We start from the raw sequence: 14,550 nt of genomic DNA on the forward strand, positions 1-14,550 counted from the left end.
GAAAAATTAGAACTTAATATATCTTTGTATCCACTTGTCGTTACGTTTGTCGTGATTTCAGGCTGTGGCGTGTTGGCGCTGCCCGTGAATCGTATCCTCCGCAGCCTTTCCCCTGGGTTTTCTGTTGCTGTGGCTCCATCTGACTGACTTTCTTTTATGATATATAATTTCAAACAGACTCCGGAAAGGAATAAATATCCTCATCGCAACTCCCGGGCGCCTCGTGGATCATATTAAATCCACCAAGAACATTCACTTCCGTCAGATCCAGTGGCTGATTTTGGATGAAGCAGACAGGTGAGCCCTTCCAGGAAGCAGGAAAGGGCTGTTTCCGTGGTCTTTGCCGAAACTTCTGGAGCCCCTTAGTGTTCCCTTTATTCACGTAGATTAAAACTCCTCCCTTGAAACCACAGAATCCTGGATTTGGGTTTTGAAAAGGACATCACAGTGATACTCAACGCTTTAAATGCCGAGTGCCAGGAACGACAGAACGTGTTGCTGTCGGCAACACTCACGGAAGGTGAGTTGAGAAGAAGTGCTGTTTCTTCTCAATGGAGAGGACGGGCCTAGATGCGAGCTGCGTTGTTTCCCAGCAGTGATTCTTAGCCTCGGTGGGGAGCGGGCGAGGAGGAAGGTGTCCGAGAGGACTGCTCTTCAAACCGTGTGTCCTGTGCTCCCGGCCTCCCTCTCCCATCATCCTGATTCCCTGGTCCCCAGCACGTGGGGAAAGGGAGAAGGGGCAGGTCCCAGGCCCAGAGCCCTCACAGGAAGGGGAGGCTGCTGTGCTCCCGTCAGGGTGTGGAGGGAGGGGAGGACGCTGCCTGCCACCCACCTGGTGGTCTCGTGAGGTTGTGATCGCGATTGCTACCCGCTGAGAGCAGGGCTCTTGTCCTGAAGGTGGTAACCTATCCCAGCTCATTTTTTGGTATAATCACCCTGCCTTTCTCCTAAAGAGAAATCTATCCTAAAAATATATTCTGTAAGCTCATTTCTGTCTTTCCATCATCGTTAAGATGGAATTTCTTAGCTCTCTTTTGTTGCTGGGAACACCTAGGCTTGGAAAAGTTGTATCACTCTCCACCAGGAGCCCCTGCACGTGAATCCCTGCCTGAGCGACAATTCAGCTCTCACTTTACTCGGTTTACTAGCCTGCTCTGGTGCACACATACCAGATGCCATCCACGTGGCTCACCAGCAGTTCTCAGGGTGTATCCTAACTAACAGTGACTTTAAGAGAGAATCCATGGGACTTCCCTGGTGGTCCAGTGGTTAAGAATCCTCCTTGCAATGCAGGGGACGCGGGTTTGATCCCTGGTCGGGGAACCGAGATCCCACATGCTGCGGGGAAGCTAAGCCCGCATGCCTCAACTACTGAGCCCAGGTGCCTCAACTAGAGAGCCTGTGCGTGCCCGCAAACTACAGAGCCCACATGCTCTGGAGCCCAAGCGCCACAGCTACGGAGCCCAAGCGCCACAACTAGAGAGCCCGCGTGCTGCAGCTAAGACCCGCCGTGGCCAAAAATAAAATAAATAAATAAATATTAAAAAAAGAAAGAGATAATCCATGGAAAGGGGATTCTGCGCTCAAAAAGTTGGGGAAATGCCACTCGTTACCTCCCCCTCTTGGAGATTCATGTGCACATTTATACAATAAAGGTCCTGAGAAGGCCTGTAAACCTGGGAAACCCTGGGAAAGAATCCCGGGAAAGCTTTTTATCAGGGTTTTCATAACTTACTTGACCACAGAACCCTTTCTGGGGGGTGGTGGGCAGACATCTGTTTCAGTGGTCTTCCACGGGTCAGAGTTTAGAAACTCCAGTGGTGTGGATGGGCTTTTGGGCCCTGGGAAGAAATAGGTGGGTCCCCGCTGGACTGACAGTGGGGCCGATCAGTGCTGGCATTTGGGGACACACCCATCAGGAGCTTCTCAATAGGCCTGGATGTGTGGTGTGGGGGCTGTGCGGGTGTGACCAGTTCTACAGCGTGTGCCTGTCAGTTGTTTTGTCCTTTTCACGTTTTCTCCAAGGTGTAACGTGGCTAGCTGATATCAGTTTACATGACCCAGTCAGTATTTCTGTCCTGGATGAAAGCCATGACCAGTCGAACCCAAAGAGCAAAGCCTTTCCTGAAGCGTCTCCACAAGCTAGCGATGAGCTGGACAGCTTTGCCGTACCAGCGAGTCTCGAGCAGTATGTGACAGTGGTTCCCAGCAAACTGAGGCTTGTCTCCCTAGCGGGCTTCATCCTGCAGAAATGCAAGGTAGGTCTGGGGACTGGGTCCAGCCTGATCCGGGGAAGACCACAGTTTTGTTCCTGTCGGGCACTGAGGCAGTGAGCTGAGACACACACAGAAGTTTCCAAACGGAGCTGTGGCGCAAGCGCAGACCTTAGCAGAGATCTTCTCAGTCAGTGGTTCTAGGATTGCGGTGAAGAGTCCGAGGTCACTGATGGCCATTATGTTCAACTTAAGATCTGCCTCAAATACCCTTCCTGGGACTGATACCGGCAATGTCGCAGGTGGTACACACACGATGGATGTGAGGCAGCACAGTAGCCTGTGCTCGTGTTTTTGAAAGAATCATTGTGTTTGTATATTTACTAGATTCACGTGATAACTTTCTCTGGTATGTGGGGGGATAGTAGGTGGAAGGGCTTGAGGGTGCAGCTTCCAGACTGTGTGTGCAGAGTCCCCGCCAGGGAGGGCCGTGCATGGCGGGACCGAGTGAGGGAGAGGGACACAGCTAAGGGCAGCTTCGCTCTGAAGCATAATTGTTTTTCTCAGATGCAAGAGGCCTGTTCGAGGTTGCAGCTATGTCATTTTCCTGTCCTACATTCTTTGTAGTGTGGAGGATCTGTGTGATTTTTAAAAATAATTCAAAGCCATCTGTCGCCTCTGTTTCCAGATCGGGGCTAGCCTGCCCGTGTGTTTTAGAAAGAGATTCATTTCAAGTGTCACCTGATCTTAAAAACACGTGGTGGTTTTTCCCTCTTTGTATCGATGTAGTTTGAGAGAGACCAGAAGTTGATCATCTTTTTCTCGAGTTGCGAGCTGGTGGACTTCCACTACAACCTCTTCCTCCAGACCCTGCTGAGCGGCTCAGGGGCCCTGGCCCCAGGTGCGTTGCCATGTGCCTCCACGCGGTTAAAATTCCTGCGGCTGCACGGCGACCTGGAGCAGGAGGTGAGCCTGTCCTCCCGGGTTGGCCCTGGCTTCCCTAGGGACCCCGCTGGGCCAGGGAAAAACGTGGCTAAAGTGGGCGACCCACCAGAGGCCAAAGCGGGTGACGCAGCTGTGTCGCTGGGGCGAGGGGGAGCCTATTGTTCCCGTTCACTTTGCTCCGGGAGCTGGTCTCTTCCACCCGAGAGAGCTCGCGGGCCCAACTTGGCCTGACTGTACCCCAACCAGCTGTTAAGGCAACAGAGTACCACTAAGTAGCTGGCACGAGGGAAGGGTTTTGCCTTTTTAGTACCCAGTGTGTAATTAGGGCTTGATGTCTTCAAATTAAGAGCATTAATGGAGCTAAATTGTGGCTCCCATATGGTACTGCTGAGCGTGACTGCTGTCATTGTCAACAAGATGCAGCGCTTTCACTCGGAACGCTTGGGTTGGGAGAGGCGCTGGCTTCCAGAGGGGCTGCAGGGGCTCAGCGCTGGCGAATATTTTTGATCAGGAAGAAGAGTGGAACACTTTCCTCATCTTAGGTACTTAGCTACGTTCACTCTCATTCCACTACTGGTAGGCAGGCCGTCCATGTAGGGAGTCGAGCGGGGTGTAGAATGAGATGAACTCTCTGGAATTGTGGCAGGAAGGACAAGCAGGGCTTGGAAACGGGAGGCATCTTGTCCTAGAGCAGAGGTTACCAGGCAGCTTAGAAAATTAGAAAGCTTGAAAGAAAGCCAGAAATTGGAATAAGGTTTGACTAGAACCACCTTTAAAAATCAGGACATTTTTAGAGCTAAAGGAGACATTAAAGGTCATCAAGTCCAGCCCCTCTTTTCGTTTTTGCTTTTTTTTGTTTTAATAATTAAGGAAACGGGGGTTTAGAAAAGTGAAGTTGCTCAAGGTTACTCAAGGACACAGCTTCTTTTTTTTTATATAAATTTATTTTATTTATTTATTTCTGGCTGCGTTGGGTCTTCGTTGCTGCGCGTGGGCTTTCTCTAGTTGCAGCGAGCGGGGGCTACTCTTCCTTGCGGTGCGCGGGCTTCTCATTGCGGTGGCATCTCTTGTTGCGGAGCACGGGCTCTAAGGCGTGCGGGCTTCAGTAGTTGTGGCTCGCGGGCTCTAGAGCGCAGGCTCAGTAGTTGTGGTGCACGGGCTTAGTTGCTCTGCAGCATGTGGGATCTTCCCGGACCAGGTCTCGAACCTGTGTCCCCTGCATTGGGAGGTGGATTTTTAACCACTGCGCCACCAGGGAAGCCCACAGCTTCTTATTTAACACAAGACTATACAGAATTTCCTGAATATTCCAGCTTTAGTTCTGTAAACTCTTAATTTTTACCTTCAGGATCCCCAATTCAATCAAGTTTGTTGATTTCATAATGTAATGCCATTTATGGGTTTGTTTGTTTGTTTTTTTTAACTGATTTTATCAATATTCTAGGTCTGTTTTCTGCAGAGCCATCATGCGGGGTGGGTGTGAGGATGATGAAGGAACTGGATGTGGACTCAGAAGGATCTAGGGGTTTGAATGTGTCAACAGAAGATTCTGCAGTTAGGTTATTTCAGACCGTGCGTCTCTCATTGTAACAGGGTGGTATCTGGGTAGGGTGTTTACAGCCGTGTGCTCTGGGGGCAGACTGCTTGTGCTCTGGTGCTGACTCTGCCATTCACTGGCTGTGTGACCTCAGGAAAGCATCTAACCTCTCTGTGCCTCAGTGTCCATGCCTCTGAGGTGGAGAGAACAGTAGTACGTACTTCTTGGAGTTGTTGTGATGACTCACTGAGCTAATGCAGATCAAGTACTTAGTACGTGGCCTGGGGCAGAGTGAGCTCTGGGTAAACGTCAGGTGCCATTATTGCTGTTATTTCTCTTTCAGGAAAAGTGTAGTTTTTTCATCGTTTAATAATTGTTAGTAGTTTACTTGTCTTGTTTATTAAGTGTTTAGCCTTCACACCCTCCCTATGAGATGGGTAGAAGGTGGCAGGGAGGATCTCTGTATTTCGTTTTCTAAATGTTGGTGCAGTGTCTTGTCCCAGGGGACTAAGCTAAAACCGTCCCCATCACGTCTTCCTGGCTTGTTACCCTGCCCCCTGCCCCACCTGACCTTAGTGTGGTCTCCCGAAGTGACCGACGTGACCCTAACCGAGTATAAGAGCATCAGAGAGGAGCTGCTGTTTGAAGAAGTTGCTGCGTGATAGCTGTGATGGATCCTCAGGACTCTGGTAGTTGTGCTCCTTACCCCAGATCTGAGTACAGTGTGTCTGGACTTTTAAGGTTAGTTTCACAGGCTTTTATGAACTTTCCTGATTTTTTTCTGATTTTGACCGTACAGTGCAGCCATAAATTCCCTGGGCTCAGATCTCAGTTCAGTCCTGTATTAACAGTGTATGCACGTGCCTTGGGCAAGTTACTTAACCTCTCTGTGCCTCGGTTTCTTCCTCTGGAAGTGAGGGTGGTGACAGTACCTGCTCACTGGGTTGCTTTGAGGATCGGACGTGTAAAGTGCAGGCCAGCGTCTGGTACCTGGTACACACCCTACGTGCCGGTTGTCATGTCCACTGTGCTCAGTGAGGTGCAGCCTGGGGTCCAGTCACGTGATGGAATGTGTACCCGCGAAAGACCAGAATGAGGTATACCTTGGTGTCAGAGCGGAAAGAGAGACTTCACTTCCTTCTTTTTTCCAAATCTTCAGTGATTTGGGTATATTTCCTTTTTGTTATTGTTGCTGACAGATGGACATGGCCAAGTCTTAACTGCTGGCAACACTGTGACTTAAACACACCCCCAGTGTGGCCCCTGCAAGTTTATGCCCAAGGCCTTTTGGTCCAGCAAGTCTGCCTTTAGGGGTTTTCCCCAAGGGAATAGTTAAGCATGAGCACAGTGACTTACCTACAGACCTGTTTATCGCAGCGTTGTCTGTGATGGTAAGCAGTGCAGACAACCTCAGCTGTGTTAGGAGTGGGGCGCTGGTCACGTGGAGGCGGGGCTCCCATTCAGCTGAATACGGTGTAGTCACGGGAGACGAGGCGGTTTGGGGCTGTTTATTGGCGTGAAAAGATGTCCACATTCAGTTGATATATGATAAGAGCATGTTAGGAGTGTAAGAACCATGATGCCAGTTTTTAAGCCACATGTTTGGTTATGTTTCGCCTAGAAAGGGGCTCAGGAAGCTTCAAGGTGTTGCCAGCGGTGGTGGTTTGTTTCGAGTGGTAGGATGATTTAATTTCCTTCCTTTGACTTGAAGTATTACTTTTCTACAGTTAAAATATATGGCTTTCATAATTTGAAAATCTTTTTAAAAATCAGTTTTTAAGAAAATTGCCCCATAGGAAAGGTTGGTTGTTGTTCAGCCTCTAGACCACCTGTAGAAAAGGTGTTAGAGTAAATTCTGAGTTGGGAACCCTGAGTGCAGGAACGTGTGGCCTTTGGCCCTCCTTGCTCTGGGTGTTGGCCGTTTCTGGAGGGCGTGGCCGCCTCCCCCCCCCCCCCGGCCCCCGCATTGTCTTAATGAAACGTGCTGCCCTCAAAGCTTGTTACTCTGCCGCAGTCCAAGAAGCCTGGTCGTGTAGGTATAGGGTCTTGTTGGAAGATGTGAAGAATCCACTTCTTCCTCTTCCTTGGCAAAACCTTTCTCTCTGTGCCTAAAAACAGTTATAGCAGTAGAAAGTTGGGAGGGTTATGAGAATCTAAGCCTACCTTGCTGGACTCGATCTCAGAGTTACAAAGGCCCTATTTTTCCTTGTTTTTGCAGGAAAGAACAGCAGTGTTTCAGGAATTCTCACATTCCAAAACAGGGGTTCTGCTCTGCACGGTATGTACCATTCTGCGCTCCGTGGGAAGGTTGACAATTGTTGTGATGGTGGTGGCAGGCTTTCATCTCCTGACGATTTGCCTTGGAGTCACCGGCCCCACAGGGAACAGGAATTCCGGGGGCCTCTTGGTGTGGCTGGTCTCTTCGCACTCCTGGTTTGCCACCTTATTGCCGCAGATAGCGGGCTGCCACCGCGCGGAAGACTTGGCGATTTGCTCACTAATAGTGGCAGCTGTTTGTCTGAAAACGTGTGAATCTTGGCGATTTCTCTCCACCAAGAACTTGTAAATTACAGCTATCGGGAGTAATTAGAGCTGAGAAAGTCTTTTCACAACAAAATCACTCCGCTTGCCTCTGCTCACCTTCTCTTAAAGGAAAGTAGATGCGCTTGGACAGAGTCTATGTGCTGGTGTCCAGAGCTGTCATCTGCCCTGCAGTTTTCAGGGCCGCTCACTCGGCCTCAGTCTTTGCAGTCGTGGGTAGCCACCTCCTCCAGCACCGCGGTGACCTTTGTCGTGCACGTCTCTTGTGATCTTTTGAGATTGAAAACTCACACCTTCAACGTCCCTGCTTCTCTGGGGACTCACTTCACCAAAGTTGCTGCTGGCTCCCAAGATTAAAATGCCTTCCCTGTTTGTGCCATCTTGGAAGATGTAACTTAATCCCCAACTGGTTGTTTGAGAAATCCCTATATATACAGTAATGAAATTGCACCATCAAGTTAGTAATAATCCTGTGAACAAGGGCTAGGTAGAAGCAGCGACGTTCAGCTACTTGAATGCCTGTCTAGGCCTCGTTTAATACAGTTACTTTTTAAGGAGCTCCTGCTCTGTATTTAGTTTTAAAGTAATGGAGATTGTTTTCTCTCTAAATTGAGAGTTTGTGAGCGAGTGCAGCTTTGTTTCTCGTGTGTGTATATATGCGCGATCATCTACAAGACGGCCTGCCCGGTGACCTGCGGATTCTCACGTGTGTGTGGCAAACAGTGGTTCCGCCGGCTCTGGTCCTTCAGATCTGAGAGCAGTTGCTCCTGGAATGCTTGCCTCAGAAGGAGATCTGAGTCTGACCAAGTAGCCCTTCTCTTTATGAAGCCCATCAAGTCAGACGCTTGTGTTTGCTCTAAAACTGTCTTCACTTGCCTGGTCTAACGCGAAGACGAGTCCAAGTAATCTGCTTGATAAAGGACTTCGTCAAAAATCCTCTGTCTGTTGACACTTCTGGGGCCTGACCCCTTCCTGTTTCCTCTGTCTCCACTTTCCCTCTTGCTGCCTGTCCTTCAGCCCAAAAGGGCCCTCTTTCAATTGAATGTGTCATTCTTACTTTTTCTGGCCTTGGGGCCCTGGTACATGAGCTCCCTCGGCCTGGGACACACCACGCTGACTTAAACTAACTCCTTCGTGGGCCGCAGCTTCAGTGGCAGTTTTTCAGGAAACAGAAGCCCCAGTTCTTCCCCACGAGGCACTCCCAGTGGGCCCTGCATTTCTTTATGATGCTCCTCACAACTGGTCTAGGTGTCTTCCCGCCAGACCGCAAGCTCGCGAGGACAGGGACTGTGTTTCCCATCCCAGCGTCCGGCACAGAGCGGCAGGCGCCCGGTGTTTGTGGGTTAAGTGGGTGGGCAGCTGGGGCTCAAGAACCTCCATGCTGAGAATCACTGATACGTGCCTTTTTCTAAAGACTGAGGCTGAGATTACTATGCTCGCTCGTTGGGGATACTGCTCAGCCACAACAGAGAACGAAGTAATGCCCTTTGCAGTGACACGGATGGGCCTAGAAATGATCGTACTGAGTGAAGTGAGCCACACAGAGGAAGACAAATACAGGACATCACCTATATGTGGAACCTAAAACGTGATACAGTGAGCTTGTTTACAAAACAGAAACAGACTCACACACGTAAAACAAACTTACGGTGACCAAAGGGGAAAGGGAATGGGGGAGGGATAAATTAGGAGTTTGGGATTGGCAGATACAAACTACTGTATATAAAATAGGTAAACAACAAGGTCCTACTGTATAGCACAAGGAACTATATTCAGGTTCCTATAATAAACCAAAATGGAAAAGAATATGAAAAAGAATATGGGGCTTCCCTGGTGGCGCAGTGGTTAAGAATCTGCCTGCCAAAAAAAAAGAAAAAAAAAAAGAGTCTGCCTGCCAATGCAGGGGACATGGGTTCGAGCCCTTGTCCAGGAAGATCCCACATGCTGTGGAGCAACTAAGCCCGTGCACCACAACTACTGAGCCTGCACTGTAGAGCTCGCGAGCCACAACTACTGAAGCCCGCATGCCTAGAGCCCATGCTCCGCAACAAGAGAAGCCACCGCAATGAGAAGCCCGCGCACCGCAACAAAGAGTAGCCCCCGTTCACCGCAACTAGAGAAAGCCCGCAAGCAGCAACAAAGACCCAACACAGCCAAAAATAAATAAGTAAATTTTTAAAAAAATGTGTGTATGTATAGATACACATGTATATATATATACATATATAAACTGAATCACTTTGCTGTACACCAGAAACTAACACAACATTGTAAATCAACTATACTTCCATAAGAAATAAAAAAATAAAAAATAAATAAAATAGGAATTCCCTGGTGGTCCGGTAGTAAAGAATCCGCCTTACAATGCAGGCGACGTGGGTTCGATCTCTGGTCAGGGAACTAAGATCCCACACGCCGCGGGGAAGCTAAGCCCGTGCGCCGCAACTACTGAGCTCGTGCGCCTGGACAACAGCCCGCGTGCTGCAAACTGCAGAGCCCACGTGCCCTGGAGCCCGCGCAGCACAACTAGAGAAGAGAAGATCCTCACGCCACAACTAGAGAGAAGCCTACCCACCACAACGAAGAGCCCGTGTGCTGCAACTTAGACCTGATGCAGCCAAAATAAATTTAAAAAAATAATAATAATAGGGCTTCCCTGGTGGCGCAGTGGTTGGGAGTCCACCTGCCGATGCAGGGGACGCAGGTTTGTGCCCCGGTCCGGGAAGATCCCACGTGCCGCGGAGCGGCTGGGCCCGTGTGCCATGGTCGCTGAACCTGTGCGTCCGGAGCCTGTGCTCCGCAACGGGAGGGGCCACAACAGTGAGAGGCCCGCGTACCGCAAAAAAAAAAAACCAAAAACAGAAGGCAGTAGGAACCTGTGTGTTGGAATTAGGACCAGAACAAAATGCTTTATCTTTGACCCTTAAGATGCTGGATTTGTCCCCGGTGGGAAATTATTGAGTCTCCTAGTGTGCAAATGCTGCCCTGTTTTTTACAGACATGGGTGAGCTCTAAGTCTCAAAGAAAACTCCAGGTATTTGAAGTTCAGTTTTTTGTTTTGTTTTGGGGTTTTTTTTTAGTAGCTCTCCGGAAGAAGAGATCATTTTCTGAAATGTGATTCTCAGTGGGGTCAAAAGCACATGATGATTTTCCCCGTCCTGTTGGCTGCTGCCTGCAGGCAGGTGATGTCAGCTAGATGAGGAGCACCATTGGCTTGGCACCTCTGCCCCCTGCCAGGCCCGCGTGCCACGTGGAAAGCAGGCTCTCACTTGCCATGATCTGATTTCTGTAAGCCCCTTGGTGCGTGTTCTCGTGCTCGCCCAGGCCACGTCCAGCATGCGGAGCCTCAGCCAGCCTCATCTCTTCTTTATTCTGCTTTAGGAAATGACTGGAAAAGAGCTGGGTGGGAGCTCACGCCTCCCCACTTCCAAGCCAGGGTACAAGCCCCGAGTCCCCAGTGGGGAGAAGTTCTTCTTTCCTGCCCAGTCTTCCTTCTCCTTCTGCCGTGTTCGTTTGCTATAGGCGGAAACTTGGGGTGTCTGAGATGCTTTGGCTGTGATAGGTGGGGCCTGGGTTGGGGAGATGTTGTCACTGCGTCCTTTTCAGCAGCCTGTTACTTGCCGGGCTCTGAAAGCTCTCCGGGAGCATCCTGGGTGTTAATGAGTAGCAGGGCCACAGCAGGACAAGGCGGATGGCGGACTCGCTTCTTTGGATAAAGGGGAAGCACTTGTGAATGGTTGCGTGGGGACTTTCCCCCTTCGTACCGTATCTTTTGCCATTTTGATTTATCATCCCGAGATCATTTTAATGAGGCCAGAAGACTGACTGTCTTGTGTGAGAAGCTGGGAATTGTGGTGTAACCACACAAAGACTCACAGTTCTGCTGTTTCCTTTACTTCTAGAAAATCCCTCCCTCGACCCCATTTTCCTCCCTTATATCTTTTCTATTGTGAAGAAAGTTGAAGGTGTGTCTCTCTCTCTCTCTCTGTGTGTGTGTGTGTGTGTGTGTGTGTGTGTGTCTGTGTTTCCTTTCATCTTAAACATCTTAAAAGCAAGGATCTTATTAACTTCATGCAATCTTGCGGGACCTGGTACATGGCTGTATAATCTGGGTTCTCAGTACACGTGTGACCGCGATGAGTCCAGAGTCTGGGCAGAGGTGAGAAGATGGTCAGGGAGGAGAGACCAGTCTGGGAAAGAGAAGTCCTTACATATTTGAAATGTAAGTTTGTGTCCTCTAGAAAACCGGATCTAAGAAGAACCCAAGTTAAGGAGGGAGCAAGTATTAGCAGGAAGGAGTCATTTGGAAGTTCAAAGCCCACTTTCCTCAGTGGAGTTAAGAAACCCAAAGAAGCAGAATATCTCCTCCGGCTTATAGTGAAGCACTCACCCTAAGCCAGAGGTGTTTTCGATACCACTGTTGAGTTGAGGGGCTGGGAAGGAGAAACCCCACCGAGTGACTGGAATGTGGTGTTTCCAGGCTCCCTCTAGTTTTAGGGCTGATGCGTGGCCCTCCCTGGTTGTCCCTGGATGTATGTACCCAGTGCCTTGGCCTTTTCCCAGCAAGGAGAGGCGCTTCCGGCTCCACCTGCATCTGCTGGCTGAGTATCCCTTGGAGTGCTTTGTGCTTGTCCGCACATGCCTCCTTTTTCAGAAGATACCTAAAGCACCTGTGTTGCTCTCCACCTTTTCTCTCTCTCTCTCTTTTTTTTTTTGCTCGAAACACACCGTTAGGTCTGTGCGGTTCTTAATTTCCTCTCCTCCTGGGAAAGTTCGCTGTGCCAGGCAGCCAGGAGACAAAGGAGGGGGGCTGTAAGCATCCCGAGAATGTCCCTTCAGCACCCCTGAAGAAATGGAGACTTTCTCGGTTTCCTCTGGGGTATGCTTTTCAGGCGAAGTTTACCTTTTCCGCCCGTATTTCATTCGTGTTAATGGCAAGACCATTTGGAGATGGTTGGCCATTGACTCAGTTACGCTAACTCATGCTGCCAGCTTTTTGGCGGCTCCAGCCAAGATCTCGCGCCTCTGACAGCTTCTGCGCTGTCTCCTTCCCCCTCTGATTACGCAGCCCAATCTGTCACCCGGACGACGGGGGCCTGTGCCCCGCTGATGGCTTTCCACACGCCGCAGTAATGACTTTGGCAGGACGGGAAGGCAGCAGAGGCGAATTTGCTGCGTCCCTTGCTCGGAGAGCTGCAGGCCCCCTCTCCCTGTTAGTAAAAGCACTTTGTGAGGTTCTCGGGTAAATAAATGAGTCATTTTAATCCAACTGACAGGCTGGCACCTGAGCAAGCTGCCTTCCATCTGTACCCCTTGGTCCCATGGAGGCGGCCAATTGTCAGGCCCACGGACTTGAAGGCCTGACTGGTGAGTGTCTTTCAGAATTGACTTTAGCGATTCTTTCGCCCTAATTAGGTTAAAGGAATACAGTTGGGTTGGATCTAAGTTCTAAGGGTGGGCGGAGAACCGAAGGCTTTCCTCAGTCTTGGGCGGGTCAGTTTCCTGTGGCTCTGGTGCTGCTGGCTGACAGCATCCGGGAAGATGGAGCCATGTCCCCTTCCTCTGTGGTCCTCTGCCCGGGTCGGGTGGATGGGGTGTGAGGGGGGAAGAGAGCCGAGAGGCTTTAAATCCCCACCTCATTGCCTCCGTCGAGCTCTCATTTCATCACGAACTGGAGCACTCAGACTGACGATTCTCAAGGCACTTTGCATGTCCACTGTCTCATTGGATCTTCACAGCAACCTCGGGAGATAAGTAGATTGTAGCCATTTTATAGGTGGGTAAACTGAGGCTCAGAAAAAGCAGAGGTGACTTGCCCGGATTGGTGGCTGCTGAAGTGGTCCTAGAGTCCGGTTCTCCCTGTTCCTGCACCGGCAAGATTGATCCACTCTCAGAGTAACCTCGGCTAAGGCTGGAAAGAAGTGCTTAAGGAAATGGCTGGTGAAGTCCGAGCAGTGGCTGGCTGTGAGGTGCCCCCACCCCAACAGCAGAAGTAGTGGGCGGTGGGAAGGTCGTCCGCCTGGTGTCCTGAGCCGATTGCCCGGCCCGAGTAGGAAAGAACCGTGAGCAGTCCTGATGGGGGGGGCCGCCGCGCCTCCTAACTCACCGTCTCAGCGTGTTTGTACCCGGAATGGCTTTCCTAACACCGTATGCTAGTTTTGAGATTCATCTGTGTTTCTTAGTTGGATTTACTAAACCGACGAGCATTACATTTTTTACAAAGCTTATCTGTAAAGCTCAGACAGCCCATTGTGTACCTCTCCCAGTGCGGAGCACTTAAATGAAGTAAGTCATTTCTTAACAAGAACTTCGCAGATTTAAGAACCCGTCAGTTTTTCTAAAGACAGTGACTGTGGTTAGTGCAGAGAACGCTCTAAATTGTGTTCTCAAAGGCATCGGCTCTGGAACGGCCGCCTTCAGCTTTCAGGGCACCTGGGAGCTGTCAGAAAACACTTCCTGGGTGGCTGACACACTTCTGATACATGAAATGTCTACTTAACATTTATAAATGCAGCCTCTGGCCACCGTTCAAAGGAGACCCACAAATCCCAGGTGGGATTTAATCAGAGCGAAGGCAGACCAGCCCTGACCTGCCTGCAGTGGTCTTCTGGGTGACTTAGATGATGGTGGGACAGTGTCTTCCTTGAATCCTGCCTCTGACCCTGGAGGATAAGGGTGCGATTGTTTTAATGTGCTTCTTACAGAACTTTGCATAGGATTGTTATTATTTTTTTTAATTTATTTTTTTGTGTGTGGTACACGGGCCTCTCACTGTTGTGGCCTCTCCCGTTGCGGAGCACAGGCTCCGGACGCGCAGGCTCAGCGGCCGTGGCTCACGGGCCCAGCCGCTCTGCGGCATGCGGGATCTTCCTGGACCGGGGCACGAACCCGTGTCTCCTGCATTGGCAGGTGGACTGTCAACCACTGCGCCACCAGGGAAGCCCAGGGTTATTATTTTTTAAAAAACCTTATATACCTATAAATTCTTAGTGATACTGAAAAGCGAGGAGAGAGGAGGAAGAGCCGTCCTTTACAGAAGAATGCCAGTTATAGAAATGGAAGGAACGATAGGCTTAGAAAGCCATCATTTTGTAGACATCAGGGTAACAACTGATACAGACAAGTAGCATCGAATGATACTAAGACCACTGGGCAAAATGTTCTGGGAAACAGTCTCAAAGTTTCCCTCCTGAGGTTACTCATCACAAAGGAGAAAGGTACCGTCACAAGGGAGTGAGATGGTGGATGCCACCTGCTCCAGTGACCGAGCACAGCGTCCCCAGCACAGGACAGACACCCTGCCTGTATCCTGAG

At 50.1% G+C, this 14,550-nt stretch overlaps 1 protein-coding gene across 1 annotated transcript in view; it reads left to right on the forward strand.

Annotated features, from left to right (window-relative positions):
* Positions 1–14,550, forward strand: part of DDX31 (DEAD-box helicase 31) — a 74,032-nt gene that overhangs the window by 18,857 nt on the left and 40,625 nt on the right. Inside the window, 5 exon segments of the mRNA XM_067742859.1 lie at positions 178–297; positions 414–520; positions 2,026–2,258; positions 3,003–3,179; positions 6,914–6,973. Of these exon segments, the coding sequence (XP_067598960.1) occupies positions 178–297; positions 414–520; positions 2,026–2,258; positions 3,003–3,179; positions 6,914–6,973 (697 nt within the window).

This window comes from Pseudorca crassidens, chromosome 7 (genome assembly GCF_039906515.1).
Source record: "Pseudorca crassidens isolate mPseCra1 chromosome 7, mPseCra1.hap1, whole genome shotgun sequence".
NCBI classification, from domain to species: domain Eukaryota; kingdom Metazoa; phylum Chordata; class Mammalia; order Artiodactyla; family Delphinidae; genus Pseudorca; species Pseudorca crassidens.